This window comes from Oncorhynchus nerka, linkage group LG24, assembly GCF_034236695.1.
Source record: "Oncorhynchus nerka isolate Pitt River linkage group LG24, Oner_Uvic_2.0, whole genome shotgun sequence".
NCBI classification, from domain to species: Eukaryota; Metazoa; Chordata; class Actinopteri; order Salmoniformes; family Salmonidae; genus Oncorhynchus; species Oncorhynchus nerka.
Genome location: NC_088419.1, coordinates 82,481,192 through 82,498,757, shown reverse-complemented (window position 1 = coordinate 82,498,757; position 17,566 = coordinate 82,481,192). Strand labels below are relative to the sequence as shown.

Genomic DNA, 17,566 nt, shown 5'->3' with positions numbered 1-17,566 from the left:
TAAATGTATTTGGCTAAGGTGTATGTAAACGTACGACTTTAACTGTACACATACATACATACATACATACATACATACATACATACACACATACGGATGAACTTTGATCATTGAGATAGTAAATGAATGATAGGAAATGAAAGATAATTAGTTTTATGTCTCTGAAGAAAGACAGATGGCTTCGGAATGTGTTGGGGGGATGAGAGGAGAGCAACGTGTGAAACAGGGGAGACAGATGGACATCTGTAGATTAGATGAAGGAGGGATTGAGGTCAGGAGGTGAGGACAGATTCTCTTAAGGGAGTAATAAATATCCTGTTACCCTCTTTATTAGCTTCCTGTGGAGCCATAAAACATAAGAATTGGAGAGAAGGAGGAGTGTTTTAAGTAGGATGTATATAACTGTGATGTGAGAAATGTTTTGCTGTCTGATTACAGCTGTAAAGAACCTTTGGGAAGAATTAAACTTGGTTAAAGCTTTTCTAGTGTCCGTGGGATATTTACTCTGAAAGATATACATTTACTCTGAAAAAGAAGGACCTAACACACACACACACACACACACACACACACACACACACACACAGATGTATTGGGTAAAAAACACCAACTTTTCAGCATCACTGTGCCCTCTTCACTCTTCTTGAGGGAGTCCCTAAAGTAATCCCATGATGTAGATGGTGTAGGTGTGTCTTACCAGGGAGATGTCTCTGTGTCCAGACCCCAACACCTTCAGCACTACTTTGAGCTCCTGAGAGGGATAGTATCCTGCATCCTCCTCACTCTTCACCTTCAGTACTCCAGCATAGATGTTGGTCCGGGTACCCAGCCCCAGGTGCTCTCCCTGATAGATACAGGAGGAAGAGGACAGAGAGTTAGTCAATACACACTCATAACATACACACATCGTAAATACACACTGGTGACAAACACCAGTAAGAAAACACTGAAGGGCTGAAGTGCCTAGAAGAGTAAAGATTGACAAAGTCTCTTTCAGCCGATGGATGGATGGATGTGACTGAGGTACGGTTTGTGTGTGTAGCAAAGTGTAATGTAGCAGAGTGTGTAGTGTGTGTCTAGCAGTGTGTGTAGAGTGTGTCTAGCAGTGTGTGTAGAGTGCATGTGTTTTATTATTTTTTATTTCACCTTTATTTAAACAGGTAAGCTAGTTGAAAACAAGTTCTCATTTACAACTGCGACCCGGCCAAGATAAAGCAAAGCAGTGTGACACAAACAACAAGACAGAGTTACACATGGAGTAAACAAGCGTACAGTCACAATAGGGAAAAAAAGAAAGTCTATATACAGTGTGTGCAATTGGCATGAGGTGGAAAGGCAATAAATAGGCCATAGTAGAAAAGCAATTACAATTTAGCAGATTAACACTGGAGTGATAGAGGAGCAGATGATGGTGTATAAGTAGTGATACTGGTGTGCAGAAGAGCAGCAAAGTAAATAGAAACAATATGAGGATGAGGTAGGTAGATTGGGAGGGCTATTTACAGATGGACTATTTTCAGCTGCAGCGATCGGTTACCTGCTCAGATAGCTGATGTTTAAAGTTAGTGAGGGAAATATAAATCTCCAGCTTCAGCGATTTTTGCAATTCATTACAGTCACTGGCAGCAGAGAACTGGAAGGAAAGGCAGCCAAAGAGGTGTTGGATTTGGGGATGACCTGTGAGATATACCTGCTGGAGTGCGTGCTACGGGTGGATGCTGCTATGGTGACCAGTGAGCTGAGATAAGGCGGCAACGGTGAGGGGGGTCTATAACAGGCGGCAACGGTGAGAGACTTATTTCTGGAGAGATTATTTTTTTTAATTAGAAGCTGGAACTGTTTGGGCATAGACCTAGAAAGTATGACAGAACTTTGCAAGCTAACTCCTCCCCTTTTGGCAGTTCTATCTTGATGTAAAATGTTGTAGTTAGGTATGGAAATCTAAGAATTTTTGGTGGCCTTCTAAGCCAGGATTCAGACATGGCAAGGACATCAGGGTTGGCGGAGTGTGCTAAAGCAGTGAGTAAAACAAACTTAGGGAGGAGGCTTCTGATGTTAACATGCATGAAACCAAGGATTTTTCGATTACAGAAGTCAGCAAATGAGAGTGCCTGGGGACACGCGGGGCTTGGGTTAGCCTCCACATCACCCGAGGAACAGAGGAGGAGTAGGATGAGGGTATGGCTAAAGGCTAGCAAAACTGGTCGTCTAGTGCGTTGGGGACAGAGAATAAAAGGAGCAGATTTCTGGGTGTGGTGAATAGATTCAGGGCATAATGTGACAGGGGTATGGTGGGGTGCGGGTACAGTGGAGGTAAGCCCAGGCACTGAGTGATGATAAGCGAGGTTGCATCTCTGGACACACTGATTATACTGGGGGAGGTCACCGCATGTGTGAGAGGTGGGACATGTTGAGTGGGTCTAGGGGCTCCGCAGTAAACTAAAACAATGATAATTATCCTAAACAACAGTATACAAAGGCATATTGACATTTGAGAGAGACATAAAGCAAGGCATAAAGCAATCACAGGTGTTGATTGGGAGAGTTAGCTAAGACAACAACAGGTAAGACAACAGCAGCTAATCAGCTAAGACAACAACAACAGGTGAAATGGCGATGAATGAGCAGAGAGGGTTGGTTAGTTACACACAGGGCCTGAGTTCGGGGCTAGGGCCAACAGATACCGTGATAAATTAACAGTCCAGCAGGCATCGGCTATGTAGCCAAGTGATCATAGGGTCCAGTGTACAGCAATAGTTGGAACAGGGAAGCCGCGTGATAGTCGTTGCTACGCTAGCTCGCGGGAGACACAGCGTTTAAAGTTAGCAGGCCGGGGTAAGTAGAAGCGTCTGCTCCAACGTCCGGCAAAGGCCGGTTGAAGGCACAGCTGATGGAATTACGTCTGAGGTTCCAGTCGTGGTGGTACGGCGGGGTGCCGTGTCGGCGACGGGACCGGGCCAGATGGCGAAAGAGGTATTGTAGTTGTGGTAATTTCATTTGCTAGCCGGGAGATGTGCCTGACTCAGGGCTTCGGGGCTGGGCAACTTAGTGGCAGCTAGCTAGCTGTGATGATCAATGGTCCAGGGTTTACGGCAGGAATCCGGCGTTGTAGTGGATAAAAACAGTCCTAGGCTGGCAGGTATTATCCAGGCTAAAAAAACGGCTGGTGCCTGAGCAGAGGGTAAAGGCCACTAGCAGTGGCTAACAATGACTAAATAGCTAGTAGCTAATTAGCTGGCTAGCTGTTGAAGAAAGTTTTGGCTATAAGGTCTAAAAAATAGCGGATCCGTGTCACATTGAGTGAGGCGGGTTACTGGAAGGTATATTTAATTTAAAAAGGGAAAAAGAGATAAATAAATTGGAATATATACAAAAAATACAAAAAGTAAACGAGAGGACGACAAACCACGTCTGCACTGCTAAGCATTCTTGAGAAAAAAAAACTGTGGTTCTAGCAGTGTGTGTGTAGCAGTGTGTGTGTGTGTGTGTGTGTGTGTGTGTATGTAGAGTGCGTGTGTGTAGCAGTGTGCGAAGAGTGTGTGTGTGTCGCAGTGTGTGTAGAGGTGTGTGTGTCGCAGTGTGTGTGTTTGTGATACAGCACCTGTATGATCTCCTCCTTGAGAATCCTGTGGAAGCTGAGTTGACTCTCCTGCAGGGTTGTTTGGGGAACCAGCACTCTGTCCTTAGTTACCACCAGCAGGTTGGACACCTCTGAAACACACACGCACAGATATTAGCCAGTGCAGCACACGCCAGGGCACACAACAACAACAAAAAGCTTTTCAAGGCCCAGTGCAGCACACACCAGGGCACACAACAGGCCCAGTGCAGCACACACCAGGGCACAAAACAGGCCCAGTGCAGCACACACCAGGGCACAAAACAGGCCCAGTGCAGCACACACCAGGGCACACAACAGGCCCAGTGCAGCACACACCAGGGCACACAACAGGCCCAGTGCAGCACACACCAGGGCACACAATAGGCCCAGTGCAGCACACACCAGGGCACACAACAGGCCCAGTGCAGCACACAACAGGCCCAGTGCAGCACACACCAGGGCACACAACAGGCCCAGTGAAGCACACAACAGGCCCAGTGCAGCACACACCAGAGCACACAACAGGCCCAGTGCAGCACACACCAGGGCACACACCAGGCCCAGTGCAGCACACACCAGGCCCAGTGCAGCACACAACAGGCCCAGTGCAGCACACAACAGGCCCAGTGCAGCACACAACAGGCCCAGTGCAGCACACAACAGGCCCAGTGCAGCACACAACAGGCCCAGTGCAGCACACAACAGGCCCAGTGCAGTCAAAACGTGATTTTCCGGTTTTATATGTACGTCCACAATATTTGGTTGGAATAATATTGTGAAAATGATGATAATGCCCTTTTAGTATAAGAACTGTTTGAAAAGACCATCTGATATTTCAGCCTGTTGTGGTGGGATGGAGATTTGGCCTTCCATGGTGACATGAAATTAGTTAAAGGGAAAACATTTTCAACTTCATATTCATCATCTCCAGAACCACCCCAACATCAACTTACGTTTGTATATATACAGTTGAAGTCGGAAGTTTATATACACCTAGGTAGGAGTCATTAAAACTCGTTTTTCAACCACTCCAAAAATGTCTTGTTAACAAACTATAGGTTTGGCAAGTCGGTTACTTGGTTCATGACGCAAGTAATTTTTCCAACAATTGTTTACAGACAGATTATTTCACTTATTCACTGTATCACAATTCCAGTGGGTCAGAAGTTTACATACACTAAGTTGACTGTGGCTTTAAACAGCTTGGAAAATTCAGGAAAATTATGTCATGACTTCTGATAGGCTAATTGATGTCATTTGAGTCAATTGGAGGTGTACCTGTGGATGTATTTCAAGGCCTACCTTCAAACTCAGTGCCTCTTTGCTTGGCATCATGGGAAATCAAAAGAAATCAGCCAAGACCTCAGAAAAAGAAATTGTAGACCTCCACAAGTCTGGTTCATCCTTGAGAGCAATTTCCAAAGGTACCTGAAGGTACCACGCTCATCTGTACAAACAATAGTACGCAAGTATAAACACCATGGGACCACACAGCCGTCATACCTCTCAGAAAGGAGACACATTCTGTCTCCTAGAGATGACCGTACTTTGGTGAGAAAAGTGCAAATCAATCCCAGAACAACAGCAAAGGACCTTGTGAAAATGCTGGAGGAAACAGGTACAAAAGTATCTATATACACAGTAAAATGAGTGCTATATCTACATAACCTGAAAGGCCGCTCAGCAAGGAAGAAGCCACTGCTCCAAAGCCGCCATTAAAAAAGCCAAACTACGGTTTGCAACTGCACATGGTGACAAACATTGTACTTTTTGGAGAAATGTCCTCTGGTCTGATGAAACAAAAATATAACTGTTTGGCATTAATGACCATCATTATGTTTGGAGGAAATAGGGGGAGGCTTGCAAGCCGAAGAACACCATCCCAACCTTGAAGCATGGGGGTGGCAGCATCATGTTGTGGGGGTGCTTTGCTGCAGGAGGGACTGGTGCACTTCACAAAATAGATGGCATCATGAGAAAGTAAAATTATGTGGATATATTGAAGCATCATCTCCAGACATCAGTCAGGAAGTTAAAGCTTGGTCGCAAATGGGTCTTCCAAATGGACAATGACCTCAAGCATTTTTCCAAAGTTGTGGCAAAATGGCTTAAGGACAACAAAGGCAAGGTATTGGAGAGGCCATCACAAAGCCATGACCTCAATCTTATAGAAAATATGTGGGTAGAACTGAAAAATTGTGTGCGAGCATGGAGGCTTTCAAACCTGACTCAGTTACACCAGCTCTGTCAGAAGGAATGGGCCAAACTTATTATGGGAAGCTTGTGGAAGGCTACCTGAAATGTTTGACCCAAGTTAAACAATTTAAAGGAAATGCTACCAAATACTAATTGAGCATATGTAAACTTCTGACCCACTTGGGAATGTGATGAAAGAACTAAAAGCTTAAATAAATTCTCTCTACTATTATTCTGTCACGAATATTACCGAAGGTGATTCCCCTTCTTGTTCGGGTGGCGCTCGGCGGTCGTCGTCGCCGGTCTACTAGCTATCATCGATCCGTTGTTCTGTGTTCCTTTGGTTTTGTCTGATTGGTATCACCTGTTTCTTGTTTGGTTGTTAGGGTGGGGTTATATATAGCTTGTTCAGCCTGCTTCTGTTTCGTGCGGGCTTGTTAGTCTGTTTTGTTGTTTGAGTGTATTTTGTTTGTATTTGGGTTTCACGCTGTCCGTTTATATTTCTGATCATTTGTTTTCCTACTTTTGTTCATGTTATGTTTCCGGGACATTAAAGCGTGTTTTTTCCCACATCTTTTGCTCTCTGCGCCTGACTCCACACCTCCTCACTCATTTACCGTAACAGAAGCCCGCACCACGATATGGAGTCAGCAGGAGCAGCGACCACTCCTCTTCCCAATATGGAGGAGAGAGTCCTTCATCACACGTCTATCCTCCATCGCCTAGGATCAGCGATGGATCAGATGATGGAGAGGATGGATCGTTGGGAGAGGAATGGTCTCCCTACTACCCCACAGACCCTCCCACCAGCAACTCTACCATCTCCCCCATCTGGATCCGGTTCCAGCGCATTACGCCTCCGAGGGAGTACGATGGAGCAGCGACGGGGTGCCAGGGATTCCTGGTTCAACTAGACCTCTACCTGGCCACCGTTCGGCCGGCTACCTCGGAAGAGGAGAGAGTGTGGGTTCTCATCACATGCCTTACCGGTAGAGCCCTGGAGTGGGCTAATGCGGTCTGGAACAGGCCCGACTCAGCGAAGGACAATTACCTGGAGTTCACCCGCCGTTTCAGGGCCGTGTTCGATCACCCTCCAGAAGGTCGAGCGGCGGGTGAGAGATTGTTCCATCTCAGACAGGGGACGAGGAGCGCGCAGGACTTCGCGCTGGAGTTCCGGACCTTGGCCGCTGGAGCAGGGTGGAACGAAAGGGCCCTGATAGACCATTACAGATGTAGCCTGAGAGAGGACGTCCGTAGGGAGCTGGCCTGTAGGGATACTACACTTAGCCTGGATGGACTGATAGACCTGTCGATCCGGTTGGACCATCTGCTAGCTGCTCGCGGACGTTCTGAAAGGGTCCTGTCAGTTCTACCTCCTGACCCTCCTGCTCCTATCCCGATGGAGCTAGAAGGGACCGCGTCTAGGGAGATCGGAGGAGGAAGCTCCTCCTGTACCAGTTGTGGCCAGAGAGGGCACACGTCTGGTCGGTGCTGGAGGAATTCATCTGGGAATCGAGAAGGCAGGCAGAACACTCCTCGGTCACCCCAGGTGAGTAAGCACCACACTCTCCCAGAGTTTCCTGTTGGTCACATGTTCCTATTAATTTGTTTCCTTAATTATTCTCCTTCTCTCCAGCATAAGGCACTGGTAGATTCAGGCGCAGTGGAAACTTTATAGATCACGGACTCGCTCAGAGGTTGAGGATTCCGTTAGTAAAAGTAGACCCCCCTTTTGCCGTGCACTCTTTAGATAGTCGACCATTAGGGTCAGGGCTGGTGAGGAAAGCCACAATTTCGTTGGAGATGATTACGCAGGGGAATCACAAGGAGCGAATTAGTTTGTTCCTTATCGATTCACCTGCGTTTCCAGTGGTACTGGGTATTCCCTGGCTAGCTATTCATAATCCTACGATTTCGTGGAAACAGGGAACTCTACAGGGGTGGTCTGATGAGTGTTCAGGCAGGTGTGTAGGGGTTTCCATCGGTGCGACAACGGTGGAGAGTCCAGACCAGGTTTCCACCGTGCGCATTCCAGCTGAGTATAACGATTTGGCTATCGTTTTCAGTAAAAAGAAGGCGACCCAATTACCACCCCATAGGCAGGGGGATTGCGTGATAAACCTCCAGGGTAACGCTGCACTCCCCAGGAGTCATGTGTATCCTTTGTCCCAGGAGGAGACGGTGGCTATGGAAACTTATATCACCGAGGCTCTGGGACAGGGGTACATTCGGCCCTCCATGTCACCCGTTTCTTCGAGTTTCTTTTTTGTGAAGAAAAAAGATGGTGGTTTACGTCCGTGTATTGATTATAGAGGTCTAAATTCCATCACGGTGGGTTTTAGTTACCCACTACCTCTCATTGCTACGGCAGTGGAATCATTTCACGGAGTGCAGTTCTTCACTAAACTGGATCTCAGGAGTGCTTATAATCTGGTGCGTATTCGGGATGGAGATGAGTGGAAAACTGCATTTAGCACTACTTCTGGCCATTATGAGTACCTCGTCATGCCATACGGTTTAAAGAATGCTCCAGCTATATTTCAATCCTTCGTGGATGAGATTCTCAGAGACCTGCACGGACAGGGTGTAGTGGTGTATATTGACGATATTTTGATCTACTCCGCTACACGCACTGCGAATGTATCTCTGGTGCGCAAGGTTCTTAGACGACTGCTGGAGCATGACCTGTATGTGAAGGCGGAGAAATGTGAGTTTTCCAAACAATCAGTTTCCTTCCTGGGTTATCGCATTTCCAGCTCTGGGTTGGTAATGGAGGGTGACCGCGTAAAGGCCGTGCGTAATTGGCCGACTCCGACCACGGTAAAGGAGGTGCAGCGGTTCTTGGGGTTTGCCAATTACTACCGGAGGTTTATCCGGGGTTTTGGTCAGGTAGCTGCCCCTATTACCTCACTGCTGAAGGGGAGGCCGGTGCGTTTACAGTGGTCAACAGAGGCGAACGGAGCTTTTCAAAAGTTGAAGGCGATGTTTACTGAGGCGCCGGTGTTGGCGCATCCGGACCCTTCTTTGGCGTTTATAGTAGAGGTGGACGCATCCGAGGCTGGGGTTGGAGCGGTGCTCTCACAGCGTTCGGGTGCGCCACCGAAGCTCCGCCCCTGTGCCTTTTTTTCGAAGAAACTCGGGCCAGCGGAGCGGAATTATGATGTGGGGGATAGGGAGTTGTTGGCTATGGTTAAGGCCCTGAAGGTGTGGAGACACTGGCTTGAGGGGGCTAAGCACCCTTTCCTTATCTGGACTGACCACCGTAACCTGGAGTATATCCGATCAACTAAGAGACTGAATCCTCGTCAGGCAAGGTGGGCCATGTTTTTCACCAGATTTCGTTTCACTATCTCGTATAGACCAGGTTTCCTCAACACTAAGGCTGACGCGCTGTCAAGACTATGACACTGAGGACAGGTCCATCGATCCTACTCCCATCATTCCGGCAGCTAAGCTGGTGGCGCCAGTAGTATGGGATGTGGACGCGGACATCGAGCGGGCGCTAAGGGAGGAACCTGCGCCTCCACAGTGTCCGGAGGGTCGTAGGTACGTGCCGCTTGCTATTCGTGATAAATTGATTTGATGGGCTCATTGTCTACCCTCGTCGGGTCACCCAGGTATTTTTAGGACAGCGCGAGGTCTTCAGAGGAAGTACTGGTGGCCCACTTTGATGAGGGATGTGCGATTCTATGTCTCCTCCTGTTCGGTGTGCGCTCAGAGTAAGGCTCCTAGACACCTGCCAAGAGGTAAATTACAACCTCTTCCCGTTCCACAACGGCCGTGGACCCATCTATCGGTGGATTTTCTTACTGACCTTCCCCCCTCTCAGGGTAACACAACGATCCTGGTCGTTGTGGATCAGTTCTCTAAGTCCTGCCGTCTTATCCCATTGCCCGGTCTCCCTACGGCCCTACAGACTGCGGAAGCTCTTTTCACCCATGTCTTCCGGCACTACGGGGTGCCCGAGGATATAGTTTCTGATCGGGGCCCCCAGTTTATCTCCCGTGTTTGGAGGGCATTTATGGAACGTCTGGGGGTCTCGGTCAGCCTGACCTCAGGGTATCACCCGGAGAGTAATGGGCAGGTGGAGAGAGTGAACCAGGAGGTGGGTAGGTTTCTGCGGTCGTATTGCCAGGACCGGCCAGGGGAGTGGGCGAGATATATTCCCTGGGCAGAAATAGCCCAGAACTCACTAAGCCACTCCTCTACCAACATGTCACTATTTGAGTGCGTGTTGGGGTACCAGCCAGTCCTGGCACCGTGGCATCAGAACCAGACTGAGGCTCCTGCGGTGGAGGAGTGGGTGCAGCGCTCTAAGGAGACCTGGAGGGCTGTCCAAGAGTCATTACGCCAAGCGAGTGTAAGGCAGAAGAAGAGCGCTGACCGTCACCGCAGTGAGGCCCCCGTGTTTGCACCTGGGGACAGGGTCTGGCTCTCGACCCGAAACCTGCCCCTCCGCTTGCCCTGCCGGAAGCTGGGTCCGCAGTGTATAGGGCCATTTAAAGTCCTGAGGAGAATAAACGAGGTTTGTTATCGATTATTACTTCCTTCGTATTATCGTATTAACCCCTCGTTTCATGTGTCTCTTCTCAGGCCGGTGGTAGCTGGTCCCATGCAGGAAGGTGAGGTGCCGGAGGTTCCTCCGCCCCCTCTGGACATCGAGGGGTCCCCGGCGTACACGATACGAGCTATTCTGGACTCGAGACGCCGGGTGAGGGGCTTGCAGTACCTCGTTGACTGGGAGGGGTACGGTCCGGAGGAGAGGTGCTGGGTTCCGGTGAGGGATATTCTAGATCCATATATGTTGAGAGAGTTCCATCGCCTCCGTCCGGATCGCCCGGCACCTCGCCCGGCACCTCGGCCCCGGGGGGGTCTGTCCCGAAGGTGACTCCCCTTCTTGTTCGGGTGGCGTCGGCGCGTCTACTAGCTATCATCGGTTGTTCTGTGTTCCTTTGGTTTTGTCTGATTGGTATCACCTGTTTCTTGTTTGGTTGTTAGGGTGGGGGGTTTGTTACTGTCTTGTTAGTCTGTTTTGTTGTTTGAGTGTATTTTGTTTGTATTTGGTTTCACGCTGTCCGTTTATAGGTGACTCCCTTTTGTTCATGTTATGGGTGGACATTAAAGCGTGTTTTCCCCCACATCTGTTGCTCTCTGCGCCTGACTCCACACCTCCTCACTCGGTCTACTAGCATTTATTCTTAAAATAAAGTGGTGATCGATCCGAATTTATTGTTCTGTGTTCCTTTGGTTTTGTCTGATTGGTATCACCTGTTTCTTGTTTGGTTGGCAATCTCCATAGATAAACATTGGTAGTAGAATGGCCTTACTGAAGTGCTCAGTGACTTTCAACATGACACAGTCATAGGATGCCACCTTTCCAACAAGTCAGTTCGTCAAATTTCTGCCCTGCTAGAGCTGCCCTGATCAAGTGTTGTTATTGTGAAGTGGAAACGTCTCGTAGCAACAACAGTAGAGCCCGCAAAGTGGCTTTTAACAAATGATGAGGCATTGCCTACTAATTGGTTAATGATGTCATTGGAAACACTTAACTTCCTCTCTTTTTTTTAATACAAAACAGAACAGCTCCATGACACATACAGAACCAGTCAAATGTTTGGACACACCTATTCATTCAAGGGTTTTTTTTCTTTCTTTTTACTATTCTCTACATTGTAGAATAATAGTGAAGACATCAAATCTATGAAATAACACATATGGAATCATGTAGTAACCAACAAATCTGTTAAAACAAAGCTAGATATATATGAGATTCTTCAAAGTAGCCACCCTTTGCCTTGATGCAAGCTTGCATTCTAGCAACCAGCTTCACCTGGAATGGTTTGTTGGCATCATTTCCTTCACTCTGCGGTCCAATTCATCCCAAACCATCTCAATTGGGTTGAGGTCGGGTGATTGTGGAGGCCAGGTCATCTGATGCAGCACCCATCACTCTCCTTCTTGGTCAAATAGCTCTTACACCGCCTGTAGGTGTGTTGGGTCATTGTCCTGTTGAAAAACAAATTATCGTCTCACTAAGCGCAAACCAGATGGGATGGCTCATCGCTGCAGAATGCTGTGGTTGCCATGCTGGTTAAGTGTGCCTTAGTGTGACAGTGTCACCAGAAAAGCACCCCTCACCTCCTCCTCCATGCTTCACAGTGGGAACCACACATGCAGAGATCTGTTCACCTACTCTGCATCTCACAAAGAGAAGGAGGTTAGAACCAAAAATCTCAAATTAGGACTAATCAGACCAAAGACAGATTTCCACCGGTCTAACGTCTATTGCTGGTGTTTCTTGGCCCAAGCAAGTCTCTTATTATTGGTGTCCTTTAGTAGTGGTTTCTTTGCAGCAATTCAACCATGAAGGCCATATTCACGCAGTCTCCTCTGAACAGTTGATGTTGAGATGTGTCTGTTACTTGAATTCTGTGAAGCATTTATTTGGGCTGCAATTTCTGAGGCTGGTAACTCTAATGAACTTATCCTCTGCAGCAGAGTTATCTCTGGGTATTCCTTTCCTGTGGCGGTCTTCATGAGAGCCAGTTTCATCATAGCTCTTGATGGTTTTTGTGACTGCACTTGAAGATACTTACAAAGTTCTTGACATTTTCTGGATTGACTGACCTTTCATGTCTTAAAGTAATGATGGACTGTCATTTCTCTTTGATTATTTGAGCTGTTCTTGCCATAATATGGACTTGGTATTTTACCAAATAGGGCTAGGGCTACCTTCTGTTTACCACCCCTACCTTGTCACAACACAACTGATTGGCTCAAACACATTAAGAAGGAAAGAAATTCCTCAAATGAACTTTTAACAAGGCACACCTGTTAATTGAAATGCATTCCAGGGGACTACCTCATTAAACTAGTTGAGAGAATGCCAAGAGTGTACAAAGCTGTCATCAAGGCAAAGAGTGGCTACTTTGAAGAATCTAAAATGTAAAATATATTTTAATATCTTTAACACTTATTTGGTTACTACATGATTCCATGTGTGTTATTTCATAGTTTATGTCTTCACTATTATTCTACAATGTAGAAAACAGTACAAATAAAGAAAAACCCTTGAATGAGTAGGTGTGTCCAAACTTTTGAATGCTACTGTATGTTGATGTTGGGGTGATGAATATGTAGTTGAAAAAAATAGAAATGTCCCTTTAGTTAATAACAAAGAGAGTTCTAAACCTCAGCAAATTGTCCATTGTCCCCTCCCCATTCAGATCACTCCAAGACAGTCCTAGCTAAATTATTGCTTGAGAAATTGCTATTTGCAAAGAAGCTATTTTTTGTTTCTTTTTGACCATTTTAATTAAAAACAATCATAATAAGGTACTTAACTGTTGGAGATAAAAACAGCTGCATGAGACCTTTAAACTTTTCAGTTCTGGTACCTAATGAACACCACCCACGCTTCTGCAACAAAACACCAGTCTCCCTATCAGCTGGTAAAGAATGAACAAAGACTATGAATGGCTTATACCATGTGGAGATGAAGCAACATTGTTTACATATCAACCCAAGAGACAATGTAGCCTATGTTAACAAACAAAATGTAGGTCAAGGTACGCAATTTGTTGACTGTGACACGTGCTGTTGAGTTTGGTCTGACGTCTTTATTATTTGGTGGGGATGGGGCAAGGGGGGGGGTTCGGCTTCAAAACAACAAGTATGTCTGCTTGCATAAGCAAAATGGGTGTGTATATGCGAGTAGTACACATGAGTATATGCACGTTGGTGTGTGTGTGGAGTTTGAACGCCCCCGCAGTATGTGGCTGGGTGAAGAGGAGGAAGTGATGTTCTGACAATACTTTCTGTGGTTGACAACACACACACACACACATTTGTTTTACTATCCTTGTGGGGACCAAACAATTGATTCCCATTCAAAATCCTAACCTGAATTCTACCCCTAAAATATACTTTTTCCTTGTGGGGACTGGAAAAATGTCCACATTTGTGTGATTATTCCTTGTTTTACCATTTTATTGTTTTATTTCACCTTCATTTAATCAGGTAGGCTAGTTGAGAACAAGTTCTCATTTGCAACTGCGACCTGGCCAAGATAAAGCATAGCAATTATACACATACAACAACACAGAGTTACACATGGAATAAACAAAACATAGTCAATAATACAGTAGAACAAAATAAAACCAAAAGTCTATATACAGTGAGTGTAATTGAGGTAAGATAAGGGAGTTAAGGCAATAAATAGGCCATGGTGACGAAGTAATTACAATATAGCAATTGAACACTGGAATGGTAGATGTGCAGTAGGTGAATGTGCAAGTAGAGAAACTGGGGTGCAAAGGAGCAAGATAAATAAATAAATACATACAGTATGGGGATGAGGTAGGTAGATAGATGGGCTATGTATGGGTGCAGTGATCTGTGAGCTGCTCTGACAGTTGGTGCTTAAAGCTAGTGAGGGAGATAGTCTCCAGCTTCAGAGATTTTTGCAGTTCGTTCCAGTCATTGGCAGCAGAGAACTGGAAGGAAAGACGACCAAAGGAGGAATTGGCTTTGGGGGTGACCAGTAAGATATACCTGCTGGAGCTTGTGCAACGGGTGGGTGCTGCTATGGTGACCAGTGAGCTGAGATAAGGCGGGGCTTTACCTAGCAGAGACTGGAGATAACCTGTAGCCGGTGGATTTGGCGACGAGTATGAAGTGAGGGCCAGCCAACAAGAGCATACAGGTCACAATGGTGGGTAGTGTATGGGGCTTTGGTGACAAAACGGATGGCACTGTGATAGACTGCATCCAGTTTGTTGAGTAGAGTGTAGGAGGCTATTCAATAGATGACATCACCGAAGTCGAGGATATGTAGGATGGTCAGTTTTATGAGGGTATGTTTGTCAGCATGAGTGAAGGATGCTTTGTTGCGATATAGGAAGCTGATTCTAGATTTAATTTTGGATTGGAGACGCTTAATGCGAGTCTGGAAGGAGAGTTTTCAGTCTAACCAGACACCTAGGTATTTGTAGTTGTCCACGTATTCCAAGTCAGAGCCGTCCAGAGTAGTGATGCTGAACAGGCGAGCAGGTGCGGGCAGTGATCGGTTGAATAGCATGCATTTAGTTTTACTTGCGTTTAAGAGCAGTTGGAGGCCACGGAAGGAAAGTTGTATGGCATTGAAGCTCGTCTGGAGGTTAGTTAACACAGTGTCCAAAGAGGGGCCAGAAGTATACGGAATGGTGTTGTCTGCGTAGAGGTGTATCAGAGAATCACTAGCAGCAAGAGCTACATCATTGATGTATACAGAGAAAAGAGTCGGCCCGAGGTTGAACCCTGTGGCACCCCATAGAGACTGCCAGAGGTCCGGACAACAGGCCCTCCGATTTGACACACTGAACTCTATCAGAGAAGTAGTTGGTAAACCAGGCGAGGCAATCATTTGAGAAACCAAGGCTATCGAGTCTGCCGATGAGGATGTGGTGATTGACAGAGTGGAAAGCCTTGGCCAGGTCGATGAATACGGCTGCAGAGTAATGTCTGTTATTGATGGCAGTTATGATGTCGTTTGGGACCTTGAGTGTGGCAGTGGTGCACCCATGACCAGCTCTGAAACCAGATTGCATACTGGAGAAGGTACGGTGGGATTCGAAATGGTCGGTGATCTGTTTGTTAACTTGGCGTTTGAAGACCTTAGAAAGACAGAGTAGGATAGATATAAGTCTGTAGCCCCGGCAAGGTCGATTAGAAAGGCCTGCTCGCAGAAGTGTTTTAGGGAGCGTTTGACAGTGATGAGGGGTGGTCGTTTGGTCGCAGACCCATTACGGATGCAGGCAATGAGGCAGTGATCGCTGAGATCTTGATTGAAAACAGCAGAGGCGTATTTGGAGAGCAAATTAGTTTGGATGGCATTATGAGGGTGCCCATGTTTACGGATTTAGAGTTCATTGATAATTTGTGTGCGTTTGAGGGCATCAAGCTTGGATTGTAGGATGGCCGGGGTGTTAAACATGTCCCAGTTTAGGTAACCTAGTAGAACGAGCTCAGAAGATAGATGGGGGGCAATCAATTCACATATAGTATAGAGGGCACAGCTGGGGGCAGAGGGAGGTCTATAGCAAGCAGCAACAGTGAGAGACTTGTTTCTGGAAAGGTGAATTTTTAGAAGTAGAAGCTCGAATTGTTTGGGTACAGACGTGGATAGTAATACAGAACTCTGCAGGCTATCTTTGCAGTAGATTGCAACACCGCCCCCTTTGGCAGTTGCATCTTGGCTGAAAATGTCATAGTTAGCGATGGAGATTTCAGGGTTTTTGGTGGTTTTCCTAAGCTAAGATTCAGACACGGCTAAGACATCCGGGTTGGCAGAGTGTGCTAAGGCAGTGAGTAAAACAAACTTGGGGAATAGGGTTCTAATGTTAACATGAAACCAAGGTTTTTACGGTTACAGAAGTCAACCAATGAGAGCACCTGAGATATAGTCTCTAGAGAAGTTTAAACCAGGTGATGTCGTCGCATATGTAGGAGGTGGAACAACATGGTTGGTTAAGGCATATTGAGCAGGGCGAGAGGCTCTACAGTGAAATAAGACAGTAATCACTAACCAGGACAGTAATGGACAAGGCATATTGATATTAGAGAGAGGCATGCGTAGCCAAGTGAACATATGGGTCCAGTGAGTGGTTGGGCTGACTAGGGACACGGCGATTCAGACAGTTAGCAGGCCGATGCTAACACACTAACAGTTAGTAGGCTGGGCTAAACAAGCTAGCAGTTAGCAGACCGGGGCTGGCAAGCTAGCAGTTAGCAGACCGGGTTAGCAAGCAAGCAGTTAGCAGGGGCTAGCAGTTAGCAGACCGGGGCAGGCAACTCTCTGTCCATCGCCATTGTAATCTACTGGGAAACTGTAAAAAAAATCATAAGTTCTACTTGTTTAAGAAAAGCATAAGCTCTACTTGTTTAAGAAAAGCATAAGCTCTACTTGTTTTTTTTAAAAAGCATACGCTCAAACTACTTGTTTAAGAAAAGCATAAGCTCTACTTGATTTTTTTTAAAAGCATTCTACTTGTTTAAGAAAAGCATAAGCTCTACTTGTTTTTTAAAAAAGCATAAGCTCTACTTGTTTTTTAAAAAAAGCATAAGCTCTACTTGTTTTTAAAAAAAAAGCATAAGCTCTACTTGTTTAAAAAAAAAAGCATAAGCTCTACTTGTTTAAAAAAAAGCATAAGCTCTACTTGTTTAAAAAAAAAGCATAAGCTCTACTTGTTTTTTTAAAAAAAGCATAAGCTCTACTTGTTTAAAAAAAAGTATAAGCTCTACTTGTAAAAAAAAAAAGTATAAGCTCTACTTGTTTAAAAAAAGGTATAAGCTCTACTTGTTTAAAAAGCAGAGCTCTTGTTGTAAAAAAAGCAATAAGCTGATGTCTTGTTAAAAAAAAAAAAAAAAAAAAGCATAAGCTCTACTTGTTTAAAAAAAAGTATAAGCTCTACTTGTTTAAAAAAAGAATAAGCTCTACTTGTTTAAAAAAAGAATAAGCTCTAGTAAAAAAAGAATAAGCTCTAGTAAAAAAAGAATAAGCTCTAGTAAAAAAAGAATAAGCTCTAGTAAAAAAAGAATAAGCTCTAGTAAAAAAAAGAATAAGCTCTAGTAAAAAAAGAATAAGCTCTAGTAAAAAAAGAATAAGCTCTAGTAAAAAAAGAATAAGCTCTAGTAAAAAAAGAATAAGCTCTAGTAAAAAAAGAATAAGCTCTAGTAAAAAAAAGAATAAGCTCTAGTAAAAAAAGAATAAGCTCTAGTAAAAAAAGAATA

General features: G+C 45.6%; 1 protein-coding gene across 1 annotated transcript in view; it reads right to left on the bottom strand.

The window, feature by feature from the left end:
* The window catches only part of jak1 (Janus kinase 1), an 85,371-nt gene that overhangs the window by 32,277 nt on the left and 35,528 nt on the right, over nucleotides 1-17,566 (bottom strand). The window contains exons 11-12 of the mRNA XM_065009213.1: nucleotides 3,602-3,711; nucleotides 698-844 (exon numbers count right to left, since the gene is read on the bottom strand). Coding sequence (XP_064865285.1) covers nucleotides 698-844; nucleotides 3,602-3,711 — 257 coding nt within the window. The remainder of the gene's footprint in view (nucleotides 1-697; nucleotides 845-3,601; nucleotides 3,712-17,566) is intronic.